Source organism: Arachis ipaensis, chromosome B09 (genome assembly GCF_000816755.2).
Source record: "Arachis ipaensis cultivar K30076 chromosome B09, Araip1.1, whole genome shotgun sequence".
Lineage (NCBI taxonomy): Eukaryota > Viridiplantae > Streptophyta > Magnoliopsida > Fabales > Fabaceae > Arachis > Arachis ipaensis.
This window is the reverse complement of record NC_029793.2, coordinates 109,531,400-109,552,507: the sequence shown is the minus strand read 5'-3', so window position 1 is coordinate 109,552,507 and position 21,108 is coordinate 109,531,400. Positions and strand designations below refer to the sequence as shown.

The 21,108-nt window shown below is 39.1% G+C and overlaps 1 protein-coding gene across 1 annotated transcript in view; it reads right to left on the bottom strand.

Moving 5' to 3' along the window:
- The window catches only part of LOC107615785, a 51,241-nt gene extending 44,857 nt beyond the window's left edge, over positions 1-6,384 (bottom strand). Inside the window, exon 1 of the mRNA XM_016317819.2 lies at positions 5,856-6,384. Within this exon, the coding sequence (XP_016173305.2) occupies positions 5,856-6,384 (529 nt within the window). The remainder of the gene's footprint in view (positions 1-5,855) is intronic.

Here is a 21,108-nt window from a genome sequence, read left to right as displayed (position 1 = left end):
TGCAGAGATAACTGGTGCTGTGACCAGCTTAGCTTTCAGAGTTTCAAATGCCTGCAGACACTGTGTCAAACACAAATGGCGTGTCAGCAGCTAGCAGGTTGCTTAGAGGTTTTGCAATTTTGAAAAATCTTTATAAACCTCCTATAGAATCCTGCATGCCCCAGAAAGCTTCTGATTGCCTTAACATTGGCAGGTGGTGGTAATTTTTCAATTACCTCTATTTTAGCTTGATCCACCTCTATTCCCTTGTTTGAAATTTTATGCCCAAGGACAATCCCTTCAGTCACCATAAAGTGACATTTTTCCCAGTTTAAAACCAGGTTGGTCTCTTGGCATCTTTTCAAAATCAGTGTCAAGTGATCAAGACAGGAGCTGAATGAGTCTCCATATACTGAGAAGTCATCCATGAAGACTCCCAGAAATTTTTCCACCATATCAGAGAAAATAGAGAGCATGCCTCTCTGAAAGGTTGCAGGCGCATTACACAGCCCAAAAGGCATCCTTCTGTAAGCAAATACTCCAGATGGACATGTGAATGCTGTTTTCTCTTTATTCTGGAGATCTACTGCAATTTGGTTATAGCCTGAATAGCCATCCAAAAAGCAGTAATAATTATGACCTGCTAGTCTTTCTAGCATCTGGTCTATGAATGGTAAAGGAAAATGATCCTTTCTGGTGGCTGTATTGAGCCTTCTGTAATCAATACACATGCGCCACCCTGTAACTGTTCTTGTAGGAACCAGTTCATTTTTTTCATTATGAACCACTGTCATGCCTCCCTTTTTAGGGACAACTTGAACAGGACTCACCCAGGGGCTATCTGAAATAGGATAAATAATCCCAGCCTCCAGTAATTTAGTGACCTCTTTCTGCACCACTTCCTTCATGGTTGGATTTAGCCGCCTCTGTGGTTGAACCACTGGCTTAGCATTGTCCTCCAATAAGATCTTGTGCATGCATCTACCTGGGCTTATGCCCTTAAGGTGACTTATGGACCACCCAAGAGCTGTCTTGTGTGTCCCATAAAGTCAGTGGGAAAGGCGAATGGCCCAACCCTGATAATCATGTCCTCAATCACGCCTGATGGGTATTTAATGGAGCCATCAGCAAGTTGGAGATATATCCGGGTTGGTTTAACTTCTTCAGTTATACCAAGCTTTCTTATGGTGGATGCAAGTATTAGGTTGATGCTTGCCCTAAGATCACATAGGGCTGTCTTGGTGCAATTACCCTCCAGTATGCATGGTATCAGAAAGCTTCTGGGATCTTTAAGCTTTTTAGGAAAGCTTTTCAGAATGACTGCACTACATTCTTCAGTGAGGAGAACTCTTTCAGTTTCTCTCCAATCCTTCTTATGACTCAAGATCTCTTTTATGAACTTGGCATAAGAAGGTATTTGCTCAAGTGCCTCTGCAAACGGAATCTTTATTTCAAGAGTCCTGAGATAATCTGCAAAGTGAGCAAATTGCTTATCCTGCTCCTCCTGGTGGAGTTTTTGAGGATAAGATATCTTGGCTTTATATTCCTCAACTTTGGTTGCTGCAGGTTTATTTCCTACAGAAGTGGTTGAAGAAGCCTTTTTAGAGGGGTTGTCATCAGTACTTGTGTGTGTCTGATCCCTCACTGGCATTTGAATGCCAGGGTTGGAAGCTGGAGTGACGTTAGATGCCAACTACTCAGCTGTTCCTGGCGTCTGAACGCCAGAACTGTGCTTCCTTTGGGCGTTCAACGCCAGTTCCTTGCTTGTTTTTGGCGTTGAACGCCAGTCCTGAGCATGGTCTGGGCGTTCAGCGCCAGCCTTTCACCCAATTTCTGGCGTTTTAACGCTAGAATTATTTTTTTCTGGGCTCTTACTGTCCTCAGATGGATTTTGGGTGGTTTGCTCATTTCTTGGCTTCCTGCTGCCTTGAGGTGGGGTATTTAATGTTTTCCCACTTCTTAATTGAACTGCTTGGCATTCTTCTGTTATTTGTTTTGACAGCTGCTGTTTTGTTTGCTTCAATTGTTCTTCCATATTTACATTAGCCATCCTTGTCTCTTGTAGTCTATCTTTGAATTCGGCTAACTGCTGTGTTAGAAAGTCCAATTGCTGATTGAATTCAGCAGCTTGTTCTACAGGACTGAGTTCAGCAGTTACTGTTTTAGCCTCTTCTTTCATGGAAGGGTTACTGTTTAAGTATAAATGCTGATTTCTGGCAACTGTATTAATGAGCTCTTGAGCTTCTTTAATTGTCTTTCTCATGTGGATATCCACCAGCTGAGTGATTTAGAGAAATCTGAGCTCTTTTTGTAAGCCCATAATAGAAGATGTCTAACTGAACCCACTCTGAAAACATTTCAGAGGGGCATTTTCGTAGCATCTCTCTGTATCTCTCCCAGGCATCATAAAGGGATTCATTATCTCCTTGTTTAAAGCCTTGGATGTCCAGCCTTAGCTGTGTCATCCGTTTTGGAGGAAAGTATTGATTCAGGAATTTCTCTGTCAGCTGTTTCCATGTCTTTATGCTAGCCTTAGGTTGGTTATTTAACCATCTCTTGGCTTGGTCTTTTACAGCAAATGGAAACAGTAATAATATATAGACATCCTGATCTACTTCCTTATCATGTACTGTGTCAGCAATTTGTAAAAATTGTGCCAGAAACTCTGTAGGTTCTTCCTGTAGAAGACCGGAATACTGGCTGCTTTGCTGCACCATGATAATGAACTGAGGATTCAACTCAAAGCTACTGACTCCAATGGAGGGTATGCAGATACTACTCCCATATGAAGCAGTAGAGGGGTTAGCATATGACCCCAGAGTCTTTCTGGACTGTTCATTTCCACTTAGATCCATGATGGAGAAAGGGAGATGATGTAAAAAAAATAAAAAAAAACATTTATTTATTTTATTTTATTATTTATTTATTTATTTATTTATTTTGAAAATAAAATAAATTAAAATAAAATAAATAAAAATGGGTGAAGATTTTCGAAAAAATGAGGAGAGAGAAAGTGGTTAGGAAGTTTTGAAAAGGATATGATGATTTTTGAAAAAGATTTTAAATTTTGAAATAAAAAATCTGAATTTTAAAGGTAAATTCGAAAATTTACTTTAAAATAGAGAGAAAAGATATTTTTGAATTTAAAGAGGAGAGAGAAAAACAATAAGATAGCACAAGATTTAAAATTTTTAGATCTAATGCTCCTTGTTTTTGAAAAATTTGGAGGGAAAACACCAAGGAACACCAAACTTAAAAATTTTAAGATCAAGACACAAGGAAGACTCAAGAACACCTTGAAGACTCACAAGAACACAAGAACATGAAGAAAGAACACCAAACTTAAAATTTTTAGAAAACCAAAATAAGATTTTCGAAAACCAGAGAAAAATCAACAAGAAAACACCAAACTTAAAGTTTGGCACAAGATTTAATGTAAAAATTATTTTTGAAAAAGAATTTTAAAAAGAAGGTACCCAATTACCAAGAACACAGACCAACGCTCTAGCCAAATGGGCAGTAAATGTAACACTTATTTTGAAAAATATTTTTAATAACTAAGAAAAAATATTATTTTTATTTTTATTTTATTTTATTTTTTTTGAAAAGAATATAAAAGACTCTGACCCAAAAGACAAAATTTTCCTAATCTAAGCAACAGGATTCACCGTCAGTTGTTCAAACTCAAACAATCCACGGCAACGGCGCCAAAAACTTGGTGCACGAAATTGTAATGTTAATGTTCACATTACTCTCTTACAACTTTGCACAACTAACCAGCAAGTGCACTGGGTCGTCCAAGTAATACCTTACGTGAGTAAAGGTCGATCCCACGGAGATTGTTGGCTTGAAGCAAGCTATGGTTATCTCGTAACTCTTAGTCAGGATATAATATCAATAATAATTCTTAATTTGAATTGTAAAAAGTAAAAAGGGCAGAACACAAATTATACTTGTATGCAGTAATGGAGAATATGTTGGAGTTTTGGAGATGCTTTGTCTTCTGAAATTCTGCTTTCCTCTGTTTGCTGATTCACGCACGCACGTCCTCCTATGGCAAGCTGTGTGTTGGTGGATCACCATTGTCAATGGCTACCATCCATCCTTCCAGTGAAAAGGGTCCAGGTGCGCTGTCACCGCACGGCTAATCATCTGCAGGTTCTCAATCGTACCGGAATGGGATTTACTATCCTTTTGCGTCTGTCACTACGCCCAGCACTCTCGAGTTTGAAACTCATCACAGTCATTCAATCCTTGAATCCTACTCGGAATACCACAGACAAGGTTTAGACTTTCCAGATTCTCTTGAATGCTGCCATCAATCTAGCTTATACTACGAAGATTCTGATTAAATAGATCCTAGAGATATTCATTCATTCTACGGTGAATGGAAGTGGTTGTCAGGCTCGCATTCGTGGGGGAATGATAATGATTGTCACGTTCATCACATTCATGTTGAAGTGCGAATGGATATCTTAGATAGGAACACGCAAGTTTGAATGGAAAACAGAAATACTTGCATTAATTCATCGAGACACAGCAGAGCTACTCACCCCCAACAATGGAGTTTAGAGACTCATGCTGTCAAAGAGTACAAAATTCAGATCTAAAATGTCATGAGATACAAAATAAGTCTCTAAAAGTTGTTTAAATACTAAACTAGTAACCTAGGTTTACAGAAAATGAGTAAACTATGATAGATAGTGCAGAAATCCACTTCTGGGACCCACTTGGTGTGTGCTGGGGCTGAGTCTAAAGCTTCTCACGTGCCTGGGCTGTTTTGGGCGTTCAACGCCAGGCTGTAACCTGTTTCTGGCGTTGAACTCCAACTTGTAACGTGTTTCTGGCGCTGGACGCCAGACTGCAACATGGAACTGGTGTTGAACACCAGTTTACATCGTCTATCCTTGAGCAAAGTATGAACTATTATATATTGCTGGAAAGCCCTGGATGTCTACTTTCCAACGCAATTAGAAGCGTGTCAATTGGATTTCTGTAGCTCTAGAAATTCCATTCCGATTGCAGAGAGGTCAGGATCTAACAGCATCAGCAGTCCTTTTTCATCCTGAATTAGATTTTTGCTCAGCTCCCTCAATTTCAACCAGAAAATACCTGAAATTACAGAAAAACACACAAACTCATAGTAAAATCCAGAAATATGAATTTTGCCTAGAAACTAATGAAAATAAACTAAAAACTAACTAAAACATACTAAAAACTATATGAAATTAACCCCAAAAAACGTATAAAATATCCGCTCATTAGAGCCACTTGTACTGGACTAACTCACTCACTCTCTGGGATTGGATAGATAATGTCGGCTTCAAGCAGTCGGGTCATTTCCTTCTTCACAACTTTCAGAATTGTGAGGTTCAACCGCCTTTGAGGTTGACGGATAGGCTTGGCTCCCTCCTCTAGAAAGATGCGGTGCTCACAAATTTGAGGTCTTATACCTACTATGTCCGTCAAACTCCACCCAATAGCTTTCTTGTTTCTTCTCAGCTCATTAAGCAGATGCTCCTCTTGTTGGAAAGTAATCTCCTTTGCAATAATCACTGGGAGCTTTTGATTGTCTTCAAGATAAGCATACTTGAGGTGAGGTGGAAGGGGCTTCAACTCCATGTTCGGCTCATGGCTTGGCACTTTATCATCCGGAATCACTGGAGGTGGCAAGGTGTCTTCAATATACTCAGAGGGCTTCCCCACACTTGTACCTTGAACCATGTTCTTCTCATCAACTGTCTCTTGGTGAACTTCAGCCACAGTCTCATCAATAATATCACACTGGAAGATAGAGTGGTCTTTCGGTTGATGCTTCATAGCTTCATCAAGGTTGAAACTCACTGCTCTTCCATCTATTTCAAAGGAATATGTACCCGAGAAGGCATCCAATTTAAACTGAGAAGTCTTCAAGAACGGCCTCCCAAGCAAGATGGATGATGGTCTTCCTGAGTCATTAGGGGGCATCTTAAGAATATAGAAATCAATAGGAAAAATCAACCCCTTAATGCTCACCAAGACGACTTCCGCAATGCCAACCACTGAGATTATGCTCTTATCTGCCAAAATAAAACAGGCTGCCGACCTTTTCAATGGTGGAAGCTTCAAAGCATCATATACAGATAATGGCCTAATGCTCACACAAGCGTTTAAGTCACACATGCAATCCACAAAATGCATACCACCTATATTGCAAGTAACCATGCATGGATCACGATTACCACATTTCTCCAGTATAGCATCCATAAGAGCAGAAATCGAGCTACCCAAAGGAATTATTTCTAAATCATGGATCTTTTCCTTATTTGTGCATAAATCCTTTAGAAACTTAGCATACTTGGGAACTTGACGAATAGCATAAAAAAGGGGAATGGTTACCTCAATCTTTTTGAAGATCTCTGCCATCTTGGGATCGAGCTCCACTTGCTTTTTAGTCCTCCTAGCTAGATGTGGAAAGGGAATGGGAATGGCCTCTTTCAAAACATTGTCTTCCTTAGAAACTCCATCCCTTGGTTGAGCAACTTCTTCTTCAACTACCTCTTGTACCTCATCCTCTTCTTCAACATCTTCTACCTTAACAACATCTTCATCCCGAGTGTCTTGTCTTGAGCTTGGCTCCTCAGGACTCCTCTCTTGCAATGTAGTACCGGACCTCAAAGTGATGGCATTGATTCCACCCTTGGGATTGGGTAAAGGTTGAGAGGGAAGTGCACTAGAGCTTGAAGGTTGAGTATTGGAGGTAGAGGGTAGGTCCATACGGGATGAAAGAGCTTGGATGGTAGAGGTAAAACCGGTGATGCTAAAGGCAACTGTGGCTTGAAGCTCTTTTTGTCCTTGCATAAGAGAGCGAAGCATATCATCATTGGAGGAAGAAGGAGGGCATGTAATTTGGGGGGTTGTGGTTGGTTGAGTTGAGGTGCTTGAGCTAGCCTTTAGTGAGGTGGTTGGTATCTTTGGCCTTGGTTTTGCTATTGGTATGGAGGGTTTTGATGCTACCAGTTTTATTGGTAGTTGTTGTTGTTCCACCTTTGATTTCCACCATTGTCCCTTCCTCCTTGATTGTAATTGTCTCTCTATTCTTGGTTGGAATTATCTTGCCAACCTTGATTGTAGTTACCACCTTGATTATAGTTACTGCCTTGTTGATAGTACCCTTGATTCAGACGGTTGTAATAAGCATTGGTAGCCGCCAAGGTATTGTCCTCTTGGAGTTGTGAAAATTCATCAGTATAGCGAGAATAGCAAGAGCAAATTCCATATACTCTCTGAGGGACTAACTGTTGACATTGCTGTTGTGGAGGAGGTGGAGGTTGTTGTTGATTGAGCTTGAGTTGCTTGAGGATATTAGTCATCTCTCCCAAAATCTTGGTGAGCGCGGCGGTCTCATGACTAGAAGAAACTTCCGCAATAGCCTTGGGATGATTATTCCTTTGCCTTGCATGTTAGGTTGACTCAGCTAGAACGGTGATGGGTTACCACGCTTCTGTCGCCGTCTTATACTTTGTCAAAGAACCATTACTCGCAGCATCCAACAGGGTCTTATCTTGAGGCTTCATGCGTTGGCAAAACTAGCTAATTAACACTAACTGGTCAATCATGTGATGGGAACACGAATCTAGAAGATTCCTAAAGCGTTCCCAATACTCATAGAGAGTCTCTGATTCGCCTTGAATGACTGATGAGTCCATATTTGACGATATATTTTGACTTGATTTGGACAAATTTCATCACATAAACTCACACTTAAGCACCAAAATAGCATACTTTTGTGTTTTCTCCCTAAATTGAACCTAAATGTGAAAACATGTGTTTTTGTGCTTAAATTGAGCAATTTAATTCCACTTCTATTCCATTTGATGCCATGACATATTTGTTGAGTGATTTCAGGTCATAGAGGCAAGAATAGATAGCCAAAAGTGGAAAGAAGCATGTACAAAGGGAGAACACATGAAGAAAACAAAGGAGAAGCACACAGTTGAGTGTGCGTACGCACAACCCTCTGTGTGTGCACACAAGAAGAAAATCATCACGTGTGCGTACGCACGATCCTCTGTGCATACGAACAAGTGAAAATTCTGCGAAGTGTGCGTACGCACAGGTCCTTGCATGTGGTTTCATTAATGAAACATGTAATTCATGATTTTGGGGGCCTTTGGCCCAGTTTTGGAAGGCTTGATGCTGAATGGAAAGTGCTATATCAAGGGGGATTGAAGCCATATGAAGGCATTAGAGTAAGAGGCCTCATTTTACATTTTTTTAGCATAGAATTAGGAGTAGGAGTAGTGTAGTTTAGTTTTCTTCATTTCTCCCCTAGGGTTTTCAATTCCATCTCCATTGTAGCATTTTATAGTAGCTTTGACTTCGGATTTTGCTCATCCTTTGTAAGTACTCTTTAATTTCTTTTTAATTACACTACTTTTGTTTCCATTTTCTTATGGTTCAAGTTACCTTGTTTATATATGCAATTTTGAGTTTCTTGAAGTTTTGATTGATGAATTTAGTGTTTTATGCTTTCTTTATATTTGTTTGATTGTCTATTGTTGATATTGTGAATAGTCGGTTATAGTTTTCTATTTTTCCTTACAATTTTTCATGTTTTATTTTTATGCCCACAAGGTGTTTGTGAAAATATAAATTATGAATTTTGAGTAGATTTTCACACCTTGTCTTGGGATTTGAGTTCCTAGGAAACTAGAGTCATAATGTCCGACATTTAATGGCATTTTTTGGGTAGTTAGTTGACTCTTGTTTCCATTGATGCTAGCTTTTTACCAACTAGTTTGGTAAGTTAGCTAGGACTTATGGATTAAGGTCAATTATGCCTGCTTGACCTACTCCTCGATGTTAGGGGATAGCTAAGCGAGATTGACTCATCATAATTACCATAGTTGTGGTTATGGCGATGATAGGATTCCTTGGATCCTTATTCCTAAGTCTAGGCTTTTTATGCATTAATAGCATTTTCACTAGTTTTGATCTTATCCCCTTTTTACTTGCATTAATATCAATTTTGATCATTTCTTGGTTCTTTTATTTCTTAGTTTTTTTAATCTTTTTTTCTTTAATTTCAAAACCCCTTTTTGCCTCCACAACCGAAAGCGTAACACTTCAATTGCATCCTAGGAAAGATTATCCGAGGTTTAATTACTCTCGGTTATTATTATTTGTATTTGAATTGAACTTTGATGTTTGGGATTGTATTGCCGGTTTGGACTATACTCATAAGGGAACTATTTTATCTAATTTCCGAACTGGCATAAATCCCAATTCATCAAGTTTTTGGCACCGTTGCCAAGGATGCAATTGGTGTTATATTTTTTGTTGTTGTAAATATGTTGATAGTGTAAATAGCTTACTTTTTGGTTATTTGGTTGTTTTTATTAATTTTTAGGTGTTTGTTTTTTTTCTTGTTTATTGATGTCTTTTGCCTTTATTTTCTACTTTCTCTATGAGCTATCACCCTTGTTTCTTGGAGTTTGGTTGTGAGTATTTTGTAGGGTATGATGAATTCAAATTGAGATTGCTTCATGAAATGGGAGAATCAATTAAAGGAGGAACCAATTGCGTATGAGCAACACTCATGGCAACCACCTCCCTCATACTACAACGAGCCAAACCCTCTCCTTTGTGAATATCAAACCCAAAGATATGAAAGATATCCCCTACACAACCCTCAACCACCAAACCTTCAAGCATCACACCATCCACCTCTATGGAATCCTAATGTCTATACACCTTGCTACTAACCATATGAACCATCACCTCCTTATAAACTACCTCAATACCCTCACCCACATGACACACCTTCCAACTATGCAACCTTTCTCCCTAGCATTGAACCTTCTTCTTTACCTCAATATGAAATTCTCCAACCCTTGCCCCAAGAACAAAAAAACCTTCAAGCATTCTTCCAAGAGCAAGAAGAGTTTCGAAAGAAGCAAGGGGAGTTTATGGCTACTATAGCCGAAGCGGTGAACCGCTTGACCCTACTACGCTCAAGCAATCAGGACATTCTCCTTGAGGAATGTAGAGGAACAACGAAGGAGTGTAAAGAGGAGGAGAACATGGAGCCTCAAAGAAAAGAAGAAGAGCTAGGACAAGAATTGCAACAAGAGGAGAAAGGTAACACAAGTGAACCGGAAGAGGTGAATGGAGAATTGAGGGAGTTTGATCAAGAAGTGGATTCCATCATCAATGATATTTTGTACACTTTGGTCAATCCCCTCATGATCTTGAGGAACCTTCCCCTCTTGATTTTGAGAGAGATAGGGAAGAGCTTGAAAAGGGTGGTGAGGAAGAGGCGATCACCCAAGAAGTGGAGACATTCATGCAAGAGTCCAAGAGAATAATTCCAACCCAAGGTCAAATTGAGTGGATAACAATTTCCTCAAAGAGCTTCATCAATCCACATCAATTTGTTATCTTGGAGACGGACTACCAACTTAAGGTGCTTCTTGAAGTGTTAAATGGTAAAGGAGTGGATGTTGGTTGCCAAAGGAATTTAAGGCATAAAGGGTGCAAGGTCCAATTTGGAGGAGTCCAATATTCAAGTGGGTGCTTCAAAGGTGCATGGAGAGATTGTTCATCCAAAGGCACAAGTGAAAATCAACAAGCGGATGATAGAGAAACCAAAGTATGGGATCTGGGCATACACCTCTACAATCAATAATTTTGGGTCCCAATTTCTTCCTTGAGGTTGTTTGAGAGTTTAATGTACTTCGTTTGGGATCTCGGAGGATTTTGGAAGAGCAAGCATGGTTGGCAACTCAAGGATGGATGGAAGCACAAGCCTCCTTGATGAGAGTTCCAACCAAATGTCCAATTTGAGGACTTTAAACCAAAGTGCTAGGTGGGAGACACCCCACAATGGTAATATCCTTCCAACCTTTCTTTCTTTTAGTTTTTGTTTATTGAATTTTGTCTTTGATTAGCTTAGTTTGGTTAGCTTCTAGGTTTAATTTAGTTGTATTTTTATGTTTGATCATGTGTTTTTGAAGAATCATGTGTTTTGGGCTTGGAAACCTCTTATTGATATCATAGTTGTTGCCTTAGAGGCATTAAAATTGTTGTAGAAACAGAGTTCAGTGCGTACGCATACAACCCCTAATTTTTGCCATCTGTGTGTGTGCACAACCTTGTGCGTACGCACACTTGATGACATAGGATCTGTTCACAGCGCTCGCACACCCTGTGCACGCGCACCCCAGCACATTTTCATTCTGTGCGTGCGCACGCCACTCTGTGCATACGCACACATGGTCCTTTTGCCCTGTTTTCAAAAAAAAAGTGTTCTGTTGCGCACAATCCTGTTCGCACGCACACTTCTTGACACCCATTCTGCTCGTGGCGCTCGCACACCCTGTGCGTGCGTGTCCCCTCTTTTTCTTCCTTGTGTGTGTACGCACACCCCCCCTGTGCATACGCACAGGTCGCGATCTGGGCGTCAATCAGAAGGCATGCCCTGTTTCGCCTCTCTCTTTCTTCTTTCTTCTCTTTTCTTCATCTTCTTTCCTTTTTCTTTCTTTTATTTCTTCTTCCTTTTTTCTTTTTCTTCTCTCTTCTTCTCTTCTCCGGTGAAGCTCCACCGCTATGAGCCTCGCAGTGGCTAACACAAATGTCACTGTTACCTATATTTTTCTTTTCCATCCTTTAACTTTTCAATTTTCTTGTTTTAATCTTCTTTGTTATGTTTAGTTGCTTGTTTAATTTCTATTTTCTTTATTTAACTTTAGATATTTAGCTTAAGTTTGCTTAATTATTTCTTTGTTGCATTGCAAGTGTTCACATTTTTACTTGTGGGTTGTTGATACTTGAATTTTTACTTGAATTTCTTGAATTTGTGCACTGCATACCATGTGTTTGATATAATGCCTGAATGAACTTTTTGTTTAATGCATGTGTTGTCGCGACCATATATGTTAGACTATATCCATGTTTGGCATACTAATCAAGAATTGTGCACCTTTGAACGATTATGATGATATCTTGGATTGGAATTTCAATAATGTACTTGTTATTGTGTTGAGTTGCTAGCACCAAATTGAGATGAAAAGTGACATTTGACTTCATATTTGGTGAAATTTTGAACAAATACATATTGAATTTAGTGAATTGAATTGAATTTCTTGTTCATCATGGTTTTTAAGTCAATATAATCACATGACAAGGTATTTGTTCCGTGTTAATACTTTGCATTTTTTGAGTTGACTTGACTTGATTCTTATCAAGACTTGTCACTTTTCGTAACAAGAACCTTATACATGTGATTATTTCCTTATTCCCAAGGATGAATAAGTAGTTCCTCTTCATAATTGCATTGGATATTATTTATTGTGCTAATTTTTATCAATTTTGCTCTTTCACTTGCACAACTTCAATATCCAATAATTCCTACATTCAATTCACTCTTGTTATAGTTGCCTAAGTTTGCTTGTACTTAATTGATGCTCATTCATTGCTTGCATCTTAGGCCATTTAATTGAGGAACCCAAGCTTAATTTTTTATTCTGTGGATGCCTTTTTAACCGGCCGTTGTGTGTTCCAACCGCGCACATAATTGGAATACACACATGGCTAATTTTTTTATCATACCACACCACTATGCAAACTTCCTCAATTAAATACTTGTTTGTTTTCTTTTGGCTCCAAGTATACACTGTATTTCCTCCCTCCTTTACCTTTTTGTGCTACTTGCCCAATGATTCCTAATTATACTTTATTCATTCTTTTTGAAGGTGAGACATAAAGGCAAGGAGCCGGGAGAGGAGAAGGAGGCTGATGCACCACTATTTCGTGGTACATCTTGTGCTTAATTGAGTGGATTTTATCCACTATTCTCATATTTATTCATAGAATTTGCATGTTTTACAGTTTCCTTCCTAATTTTGTGCTATGATTAAAAACATGTTTCTTTGGCCTTAAATTTGCTATCTTTAATCCTCTTTTATTACCATTCGATGCCTTGATATGTGTGTTAAGTGATTTCAGGATTTATAGGGCAGGAATGACTTAGAGGATGGAAAGGAAGCATACAAAGGTGGAAGGAATACAAGAAATTGAAGGAATTGCTAAGCTGTCAACCCTGACCTCTTCGTACTAAATCGACCATAACTTGAGCTACAGAGGTCCGAATGAGGCAGTTCTAGTTGCGTTGGAAAGCTAACATCCGGGACTTCAAAATAATATAAAGATTGTCGTAGTTGCCTTGCTGTTAGGCGACACATACGCGTGGATGACGCGTACGCGTGGATAGTGCGGCAGACAAGCGACGCGTACGCGTGAGCGACGCGTGCGCGTGACAGAGCCACGTGCTGCACGTATCAGAAAACGCTAGGGGCGATTTCTGGGCTCCTTTTGGCTCAGTTTCAAGCCCGAAAAACACAGATAAGAGGCTGCAGAGTGGGAGAATAAAAAATATTCAGCAATACAATAATTCATTCACATAATTTTAGGTTTAGATGTATTTTCTAGAGAGAGAGGCTCTCTCCTCTCTCTAGATTTTAGGATTTTAGGTTTAGCTATTTTCAATTTCAGATTTCTATCTTAGTTTAATTAGTTTCTCTTCTACTCTTATTTATTTTAGCACTTTAGTTTATTTATTCCCCTTGTTGATTACTTTATGTTGCCAATTTAGTTTATGAATTCTCATGTTAGATTTAATTTTCTATTTAATGCAATTTGAGGTATTTCATGTTTATTACTTCTTCCTTTATTTGTTATCATTGATGCTTAAAATTAGTTGTTTGGATTTTATTGTCTCTTATTGCTTTTCTATGCTTTTATGTTGTGCCTTCCAAGTGTTTGATAAAATGCTTGGTTAGATTTTAGTGTAGATTTCTCTCCTTTTGGCTTTGGTTGAGTAATTGGAGACTCTTGAGTTATCAAACTCCTTTGTTGATTGATAATTGAAATTTTCTAGTTGATTTGGATCCCTCTAAAGCTAGTCTTTCCTTAGGAGTTGACTAGGACTTGAAGAATCAAATTGATTTATCCAATTGACTCTCCTTCATAGTTAGAGGTTAACTAAGTGGGAGCAATGGACAATTCTCATCACAATTAATAAAGATAACTAGGATAGGACTTCTAATTTTCATACATTGCCAAGAGCTTTTATAGTTATTAATTTACTTTCTTGCCATTTTATTTCCTTGTTCAACCTTTCAAAAACCCGAAAAGATACTATCTCATAACCAATAGTAACATACCTCCCTGCAATTCCTTGAGAGACGACCCGAGGTTTAAATACTTCGGTTTAATTTTATTGGGTTTGTTTAACTGACAACCAAATTTTTGTATGAAAGGATTCTTTGTTGGTTTAGAAACTATACTAGCAACGAGAATTTATTGTGAATTCTTTTCTAGCAAAAATCTGTTAATCAAAAATGGCGCCGTTGCTGGGGAATTACAACTGTGTGCCTTATTATTGGTTATTGTGAATATTGTGAATAATTTTGCTCTTTCGTCTCTTTGTTAGTGTTTCTAGTTTTAGGAGTTTATTTTCATTAATTCTTATTAGTTTTTGCTTTTACTTTCTTCTGTTACTATGAATTCTCACCCCTTTGGCTATGAGTTTGGTCACAATTATGTTGTAGGGAATGGAAGCCATAATGAGAATATGCATCAAGGTTGGAACAATCAAAGATGGGAGGAGCCACAAGGATTTGATCAACCATCTTGGCAACAACCCCCTCCAATGTGCCTTGGGCAACGACCATTCTACGATGCATCCCAAGACAATGGTTATGGTGGACCTTTTCGTGACAACCAACCTCCACCAAATTACTATGAGCAAGAGCCATTCCAAGGTGCGTACCAAGACAATGGATATGATGGACCCCTTGTAGTTACCAACAAGCCCCACCATATGCCTATGAACCCCCTCCTCAACATAGTTATGAACCACCATACTCACAAGCCCCTTTCCACCATTCACTTCCATATGACCCTAACCCTTATCTACCGGACCAACCACAATACGAACCATATGAACCATACCCAGAACCACCACCTCAATATACACCATTTCCATACCCTTATCAAGAAGAACCACCTCCGTATTATGAGCTTTTTCTCCCAACAAATGAACCTTCCTATCCACACCAACCTCCACTGGATGACAACACCCTTGATGTTATTCGCCAAGGGCAAATAGGGTTTCAAACCACACTTACCTCTGTTTTTACTGGTCTAAACTTTACTATCCAAGCTTTTATATCCCGCATGGATCAAGCCTCTACCTCAAATACTTAACCCTCACCACCCTCCATGGAAGAGCACCCGCATCCATCAATCCAAGAGCAACACGATCCCAATTATGCTAGTGACATGGAACAAGAGAGAAGGGATCGTCTTAGGAACGTAATGGATCAGCTTCATGAATTCTTGCTTCAAAAGAAGCAAGAGGAGGCCCAAAAGGTAGAGGTAGGAAAGACCCTTGAAGATGAAGCAGTTGACGAATTAGTGAAGGTTGGACAAGAGGAAAGCTCCATCATTGAAGACAACTCTACACTAAACAACATCAAGGAGGAGTTCAATTTTGTATTAAAGCAAGTGGAGAAAGCCGAAATTATAGAAGAAGAGGAAATGGTTGAAGACTTAGGAGATGCGGAACCTCCACGGGAAACTCAAGTCATAGAGCCTCCTTCCAAGACATTTGAATTTGATGTTGGGGAGGGTGTACAACCTTCAAGGCATATCATGGTTGAAAACTTAGAGGAGGTTGATCATGAGATGAATTCCATAATTTATGAGTTCTTATCTACAATTGAATCCTCTCCATTGGACTTGACATGGATATTAAAGAAGAAGAAGCACAACCTTCCATGCCCTTGGTAAGCAATGAAGAAGAGATTGAATTGGAAGAAAGCTACCAAGAGGAAGAGGTTGGAATTGAAGAAGCTTACAAAGAGGTGGAAGTTGTCAAGGAAGAGCACAAGGGAATGGAGCTTGAAATCACCTTGCCAAAGTTGTTGGAGACCTCTCCCCCAAAGCCATTACCATCCAATACAACATTCAAGTGGGTAAAATTCATATCCTTAACCTTTACTTTCCCACTTGAATATGGGTTACTTGAGACGGATGGTCAACTTAGAGCTCTTTGTGGCTTTAAGAGTAAGAGGGAGATGGTTAGTGGTTGGCAACACAATCCTAGGTTCGTTATGGTTGGGAGCTCAAAGTCTAAATGCAAGGGTTGGTGTAGAGCTCGATTGAATGGGTCTAGGAAGTCGTTTGGATATCTCGGTGAGAATTTCGATTGCTCACCACCCAAGTGGAAAAATGATGATCAACAAGAAGACGGGTATAAAAGCAAGGTTTGGGACCCCGGAATTCATTCCAACAATCAACACTCTTGGGGCCTTGTCACCTGCTTTGACTTGCTTGAAGACTTTATGCGCCTAGTTTGGGATCCCGGAGGCTATTCGAATTGCAATCATCGGTGGGGATTCTTGGATGAGTTCAAACATAAGCCACCATGACAAGGAGCTCACCAAATGTCCAACTTAAGGACTTTAACTAAAAGTGCTAGGTGGGAAACAACCCACCATGGTATGATCGTCCATTTTTATTCTTAGTTTTATTTTATTTTATTTTTAACAGTGTTAATTCGTACTTTCTGCATCATCACCTGCATTCTACATTAAAAAAATCACACGACGCGCATGCGTCATATGCAGGTTCGCCCTCAATTGAAATGAACAGAGAGTTACGCGGGAGCTACGCAGGAGAGTTTCCTTACGCACAAGCAACCCCACGCGTGCGCGTACCGTACACATACGCGTCCCCTGCAACTTTTTCAACCCACGCGTAAGCGTCAGCGACGCTGAAGAGACGGAAGATTGATGGTTTAGAAGTTATAGTAAACTCTTGTTGCAAGTATAGTTACTAAACCAAGCAATCAACCTTTCTTACAAATGTTTTGGTTGTCACAAGTAACAAACCCCTTTAAAATTGATAACCGAAGTATTTAAACCTCGGGTCATTTTCTCAAGGAACTGCATGGAAGTATGTTCTTATTATTGGCTATGGAGATTGTAAATTGGGGTTTTGAAAGTAAGGAGAGATAGTGAATTTAAATTGCAATTAAATTAAGTAAATGGCTGTAAAATAAACTTTTGGTAAGGTATGAGAAATTGGAAATCCTATCCTAGTTATCCTTATCAATGGTGATGAGGATTGAGTCTTAATCCCACTTAGTTAGCTTTTACTAAAGCAAAGGAAGATCAAGTGGATTAATTAGTCTGATCTTCAGGTTCTAGTCAATTCCTAAGAAAGGACTGGAATTATTGAAGTTCAATTCATTTAGCAAAGATAACAATTATCGATCACGTTGAGTTTGATAACTCCTGAGTTACTGATTTCTTAACCAAGACCAAAAGGGGAAAAGTAAATCTACTCGAATAAAAATATCTTTAGATTGAAAGTAACAGTAACATAAACAAAAGAGAGTAATCATAAACTAATATACCTCAAATAACATTAATGAAGAGAGTTATCTGTGACATAGAAAAGTTCATAAATTAAATTGAGAAGATAATAAAAAGGAAAATTGAACCTGATAAAAAGAGATAATCCTGAAAGCAAAAGAAATCCTAATTCTAAATCCTAAAAGAGAGAGGAGAAAACCTCTCTCTAAAAACTACATCTAAATCATCAAAAGTGACTAATTGGAGACTCTCTTTTGAATGGATGCATTCCCCCACTTCATAACCACTAATCTGTGCTTTCTGGACTTGGATCTGGGCCAAAAAGGGCTTCAGAAATTGTTGGGAGCATTTTCTGTAATTTCTGGTGTGTGGCCTCTGTCTCGCGTCCGCGTGGGTCACGCGGTCGCATCATCTGGAGTTTTCCTTATCACGCGTTCGCTTCGGTCATGCGTCCGCCTCATCTGCATTTTGCTTGTGGCGTGCATTCACGTCATTCACGCGATCGTGTCGCGCTCTCTTCGCGCTGGGCATGCGGCCGCGTCGCCCACGCGTTCGCGTCACTGCCAACTTCTTCAAAAACTCCATTTTGTTCTTTCCTTCCATTTTTGTATGTTTTCTTTCCATCCTTTAAGTCATTCCTGCCTTAGAAGATCTGAAACTACTCAACACACAAATCACGGCATCGAATGGTAATAAAAGGGTAATTAAAATAATTATTTTTAAAGCATAGGAAACATGTTTTTCACATACATCACATAATAAGGAAGGGAAAGTAAAACCATGCAATTAACATGAATAAGTGAGTGAAGGATTGAATAAATCACTTAAATTGAGCACAAAATATATCATAAAATATGGGATTATCAACCTCCCCACACTTAAACAATAGCATGTCCTCATGCTAAATCCAAGATAAAGAGTAAGGTAAGGTTGAAGTGGTGGAATTTCATGTAATGCAATCTATTCTAAATATAACTACCTAAATAAATCATGCAATTCTAATTGTTATTCACTTGTATATAAAACTTACATGTAGTTAAATTAATTCACATTCTCAAGGAATCATATATGCATAGCCAAACCTTAGATAATGAATAAGCACGTTTACAATTGAGATAGGAAAGAAAAATATTTTACAAACTTGCAAGACAATTAACAATTTAAGCAAAAATATATGTTGATGAGCTATTGAACCCTCACTGGATTTTGTGTTTACTCTGTAGTCACTCAGCGTTTATTGGGTTAATCACTCTATTCTTCTTTTTATCCTTACTTTCTATAACTTTGTTCTTCATCTAACAAATCAACAATTATAGAATATAGGCATACAAAAATCATGAGGGCTTTTCCAAGGTTGTAATGGGGCCAAGGTAAAGGTAAGGGTATATGTATAAGGCTAAGTAAGCTAATAAGTGAATCCTTGATAAGTCTAAGATCTCACCTAACATACATATTTTGTAATTCAAAGGTTTCTTTACCTATTTACCCAAATTTTCCCACTTTTTATGTTACATGCTCATGCCTTAATTTTAATTTTTATCCCATGTGCATTGCTCTATTTTGCATTTGGAGAATTCTTTTGTATCCCCTTTATTTGGGTACTGAAATAAAATATATAAATTTTTTTTATGCACATGGTAATTTAATTGCTTTGATTTCACATGAGCATGCTTCCTAAAATTTTATTTTGAAATATTTTTATTCTTTTTAACTTTCTACCTTTGTTTCTATCATCCATGTTTCCATAAGGTTCCCACACTTAAACAATTACACAATTTCTATCTTAAGCTAACCAAGGATTCAACTTGGGATTTTCATTTTATTTTTTTGCTTAAGGCTAGTAATGTGGTTTATAGAACAGGAGGGGTTTTAAAGGCTCAAGGGGGCTAACAAGTGTGATGTAAAAGGTAGGCTAATTTGGGATAAGTGAGCTAGAATCAAACAATGGCCTCAATCACTTTCTTGGTATGTATCTATATTCTATAATCGAACATATAGATTAAAACAAAGTAAAAAATACCAGAATAAAAAGAGAAGGACGAAACACACAGGAATAAAATATTATGGTTTGAATGTAACCATACAATTAAGCTCAAAACTCACAGGCTGTGTTCTCTAGCTCAAGAATCATATATCAGTTATACATGTCATGCAAGTAAAAATTAAGAGTTCCCATTATTCTCAATGTAAATCTTAGGGTGGCTTTAAAGTTTAGTGTTTCTCCTTGATGAAATGTTGTTAACTAACTAACATGTAATGCTATATATACAATGTGTGTAGATTGTTTCTGTTCTGTTCAAGTCTCTAGTTTACTTCCTTTTTGTATTTTCAATTCGAACTAAGCTATCTTATGCTAAAAAGGGTAAACTATACTAATTAATCCACATTTTCTATAACTAATAAGTTAGAATTGCAACTAAACTAAATGGCTAAAATATGAACTAAAGTGCAAAATGCAAAAATCGAGTAAAAATACATGAAAAGAGTAATGTATAAGTACTGAGAAATAAAAATAAAGATCAAAATACAGAAAAATAACAAAATAAAATAGAAAGAGTCTGTAGTGGTTCACCAAGAAAAATACGCCAGAGATGGCGACCTCTCCACACTTAAAATAAAGCATCGTCCTCGATGCTCACTCAAGCAGGGTGTGAAGGAGTGTCATCACTGGAAGGATGGGTGGCTGGAGTCTCTGTAGTGGTGGTATGAGGATCTGTCTGCTGCAGAGGAGGTGCTGACTGAATAGGAACCTCTGGGTCTGCATCCTGAATCTGATGCGGGGCCTCCTACTGTGATGCAGCCTGCTCTGGGCCTGCCTGCTCAGCCTCTCTCTGTGGTTGGGTCTCTGCCTCATGATCATCCGCCTCCTCCTCAGATGGCTCTGATGGTGTGTCAGGCTCGGAGGAGATGTCGCCGCCAGAACGGATCATCATCTTCAGGTGCTCATAGCGTCGCTTGCTTCGACGCTCAGATCTCTCATATCGGCACCGGTTGCGGCGCTCCATCTGGTCTAGCTGCTGAAACAGGCGATGTACAAGGTGATAAACGGGCTCTGAGGCATGTGGAGGTGCAGTGGTAGTAGCTGGGGTAGCAGTAGATAAAGAAGGTCCGGTGGAAGGTGCGGCTGTCTCATCAGTAGCAGTGAGGAATGGAGGTCTGTAGCCCAAAGCCAGAAAGTTCCTGCTGTGAGGGATAATCTTCTTGCATTCTGCAGCAGGTGGCTTCTCATCGGCATCCTCCCAAGGCACGTCAGCTCGACGGCCGAGCTGAGTAATCAGATATGGGAAGGGGAGAGTGCCTCGGACGTGGACCCTGGCCATGTAGTACCGGATGAATCGTGGCAGGTACAGGTCCTTACCCTCCATCACACACCATATGAGGGTGATCATAGTGGCAGGTAGCTCAGTTTCGTAAGTACTTGGCATAACAAAGTTGCTCAGGATCTGGTGCTAGAGCCGAGCCTCATCGTTCAAGTATATCCACTTGATTCCCTTAGGCATGGTGGTGTTCTGACCCATGACCCAGGGGACAGTCGGGTCAAGGGCTATTCTTGCCTTAACCGCATCCCAATCAAACTTCATGAAGCGCATGTCCTCCTCAGCCTTTTGGTAACCATCAAGCTGATCGGATTTAGGCTGAAGCTGCAGAATATCCTCAATGGCCTCTTCAGTGACCAGTATCTGCTTTCCTCTTAGGTTCACTGCAT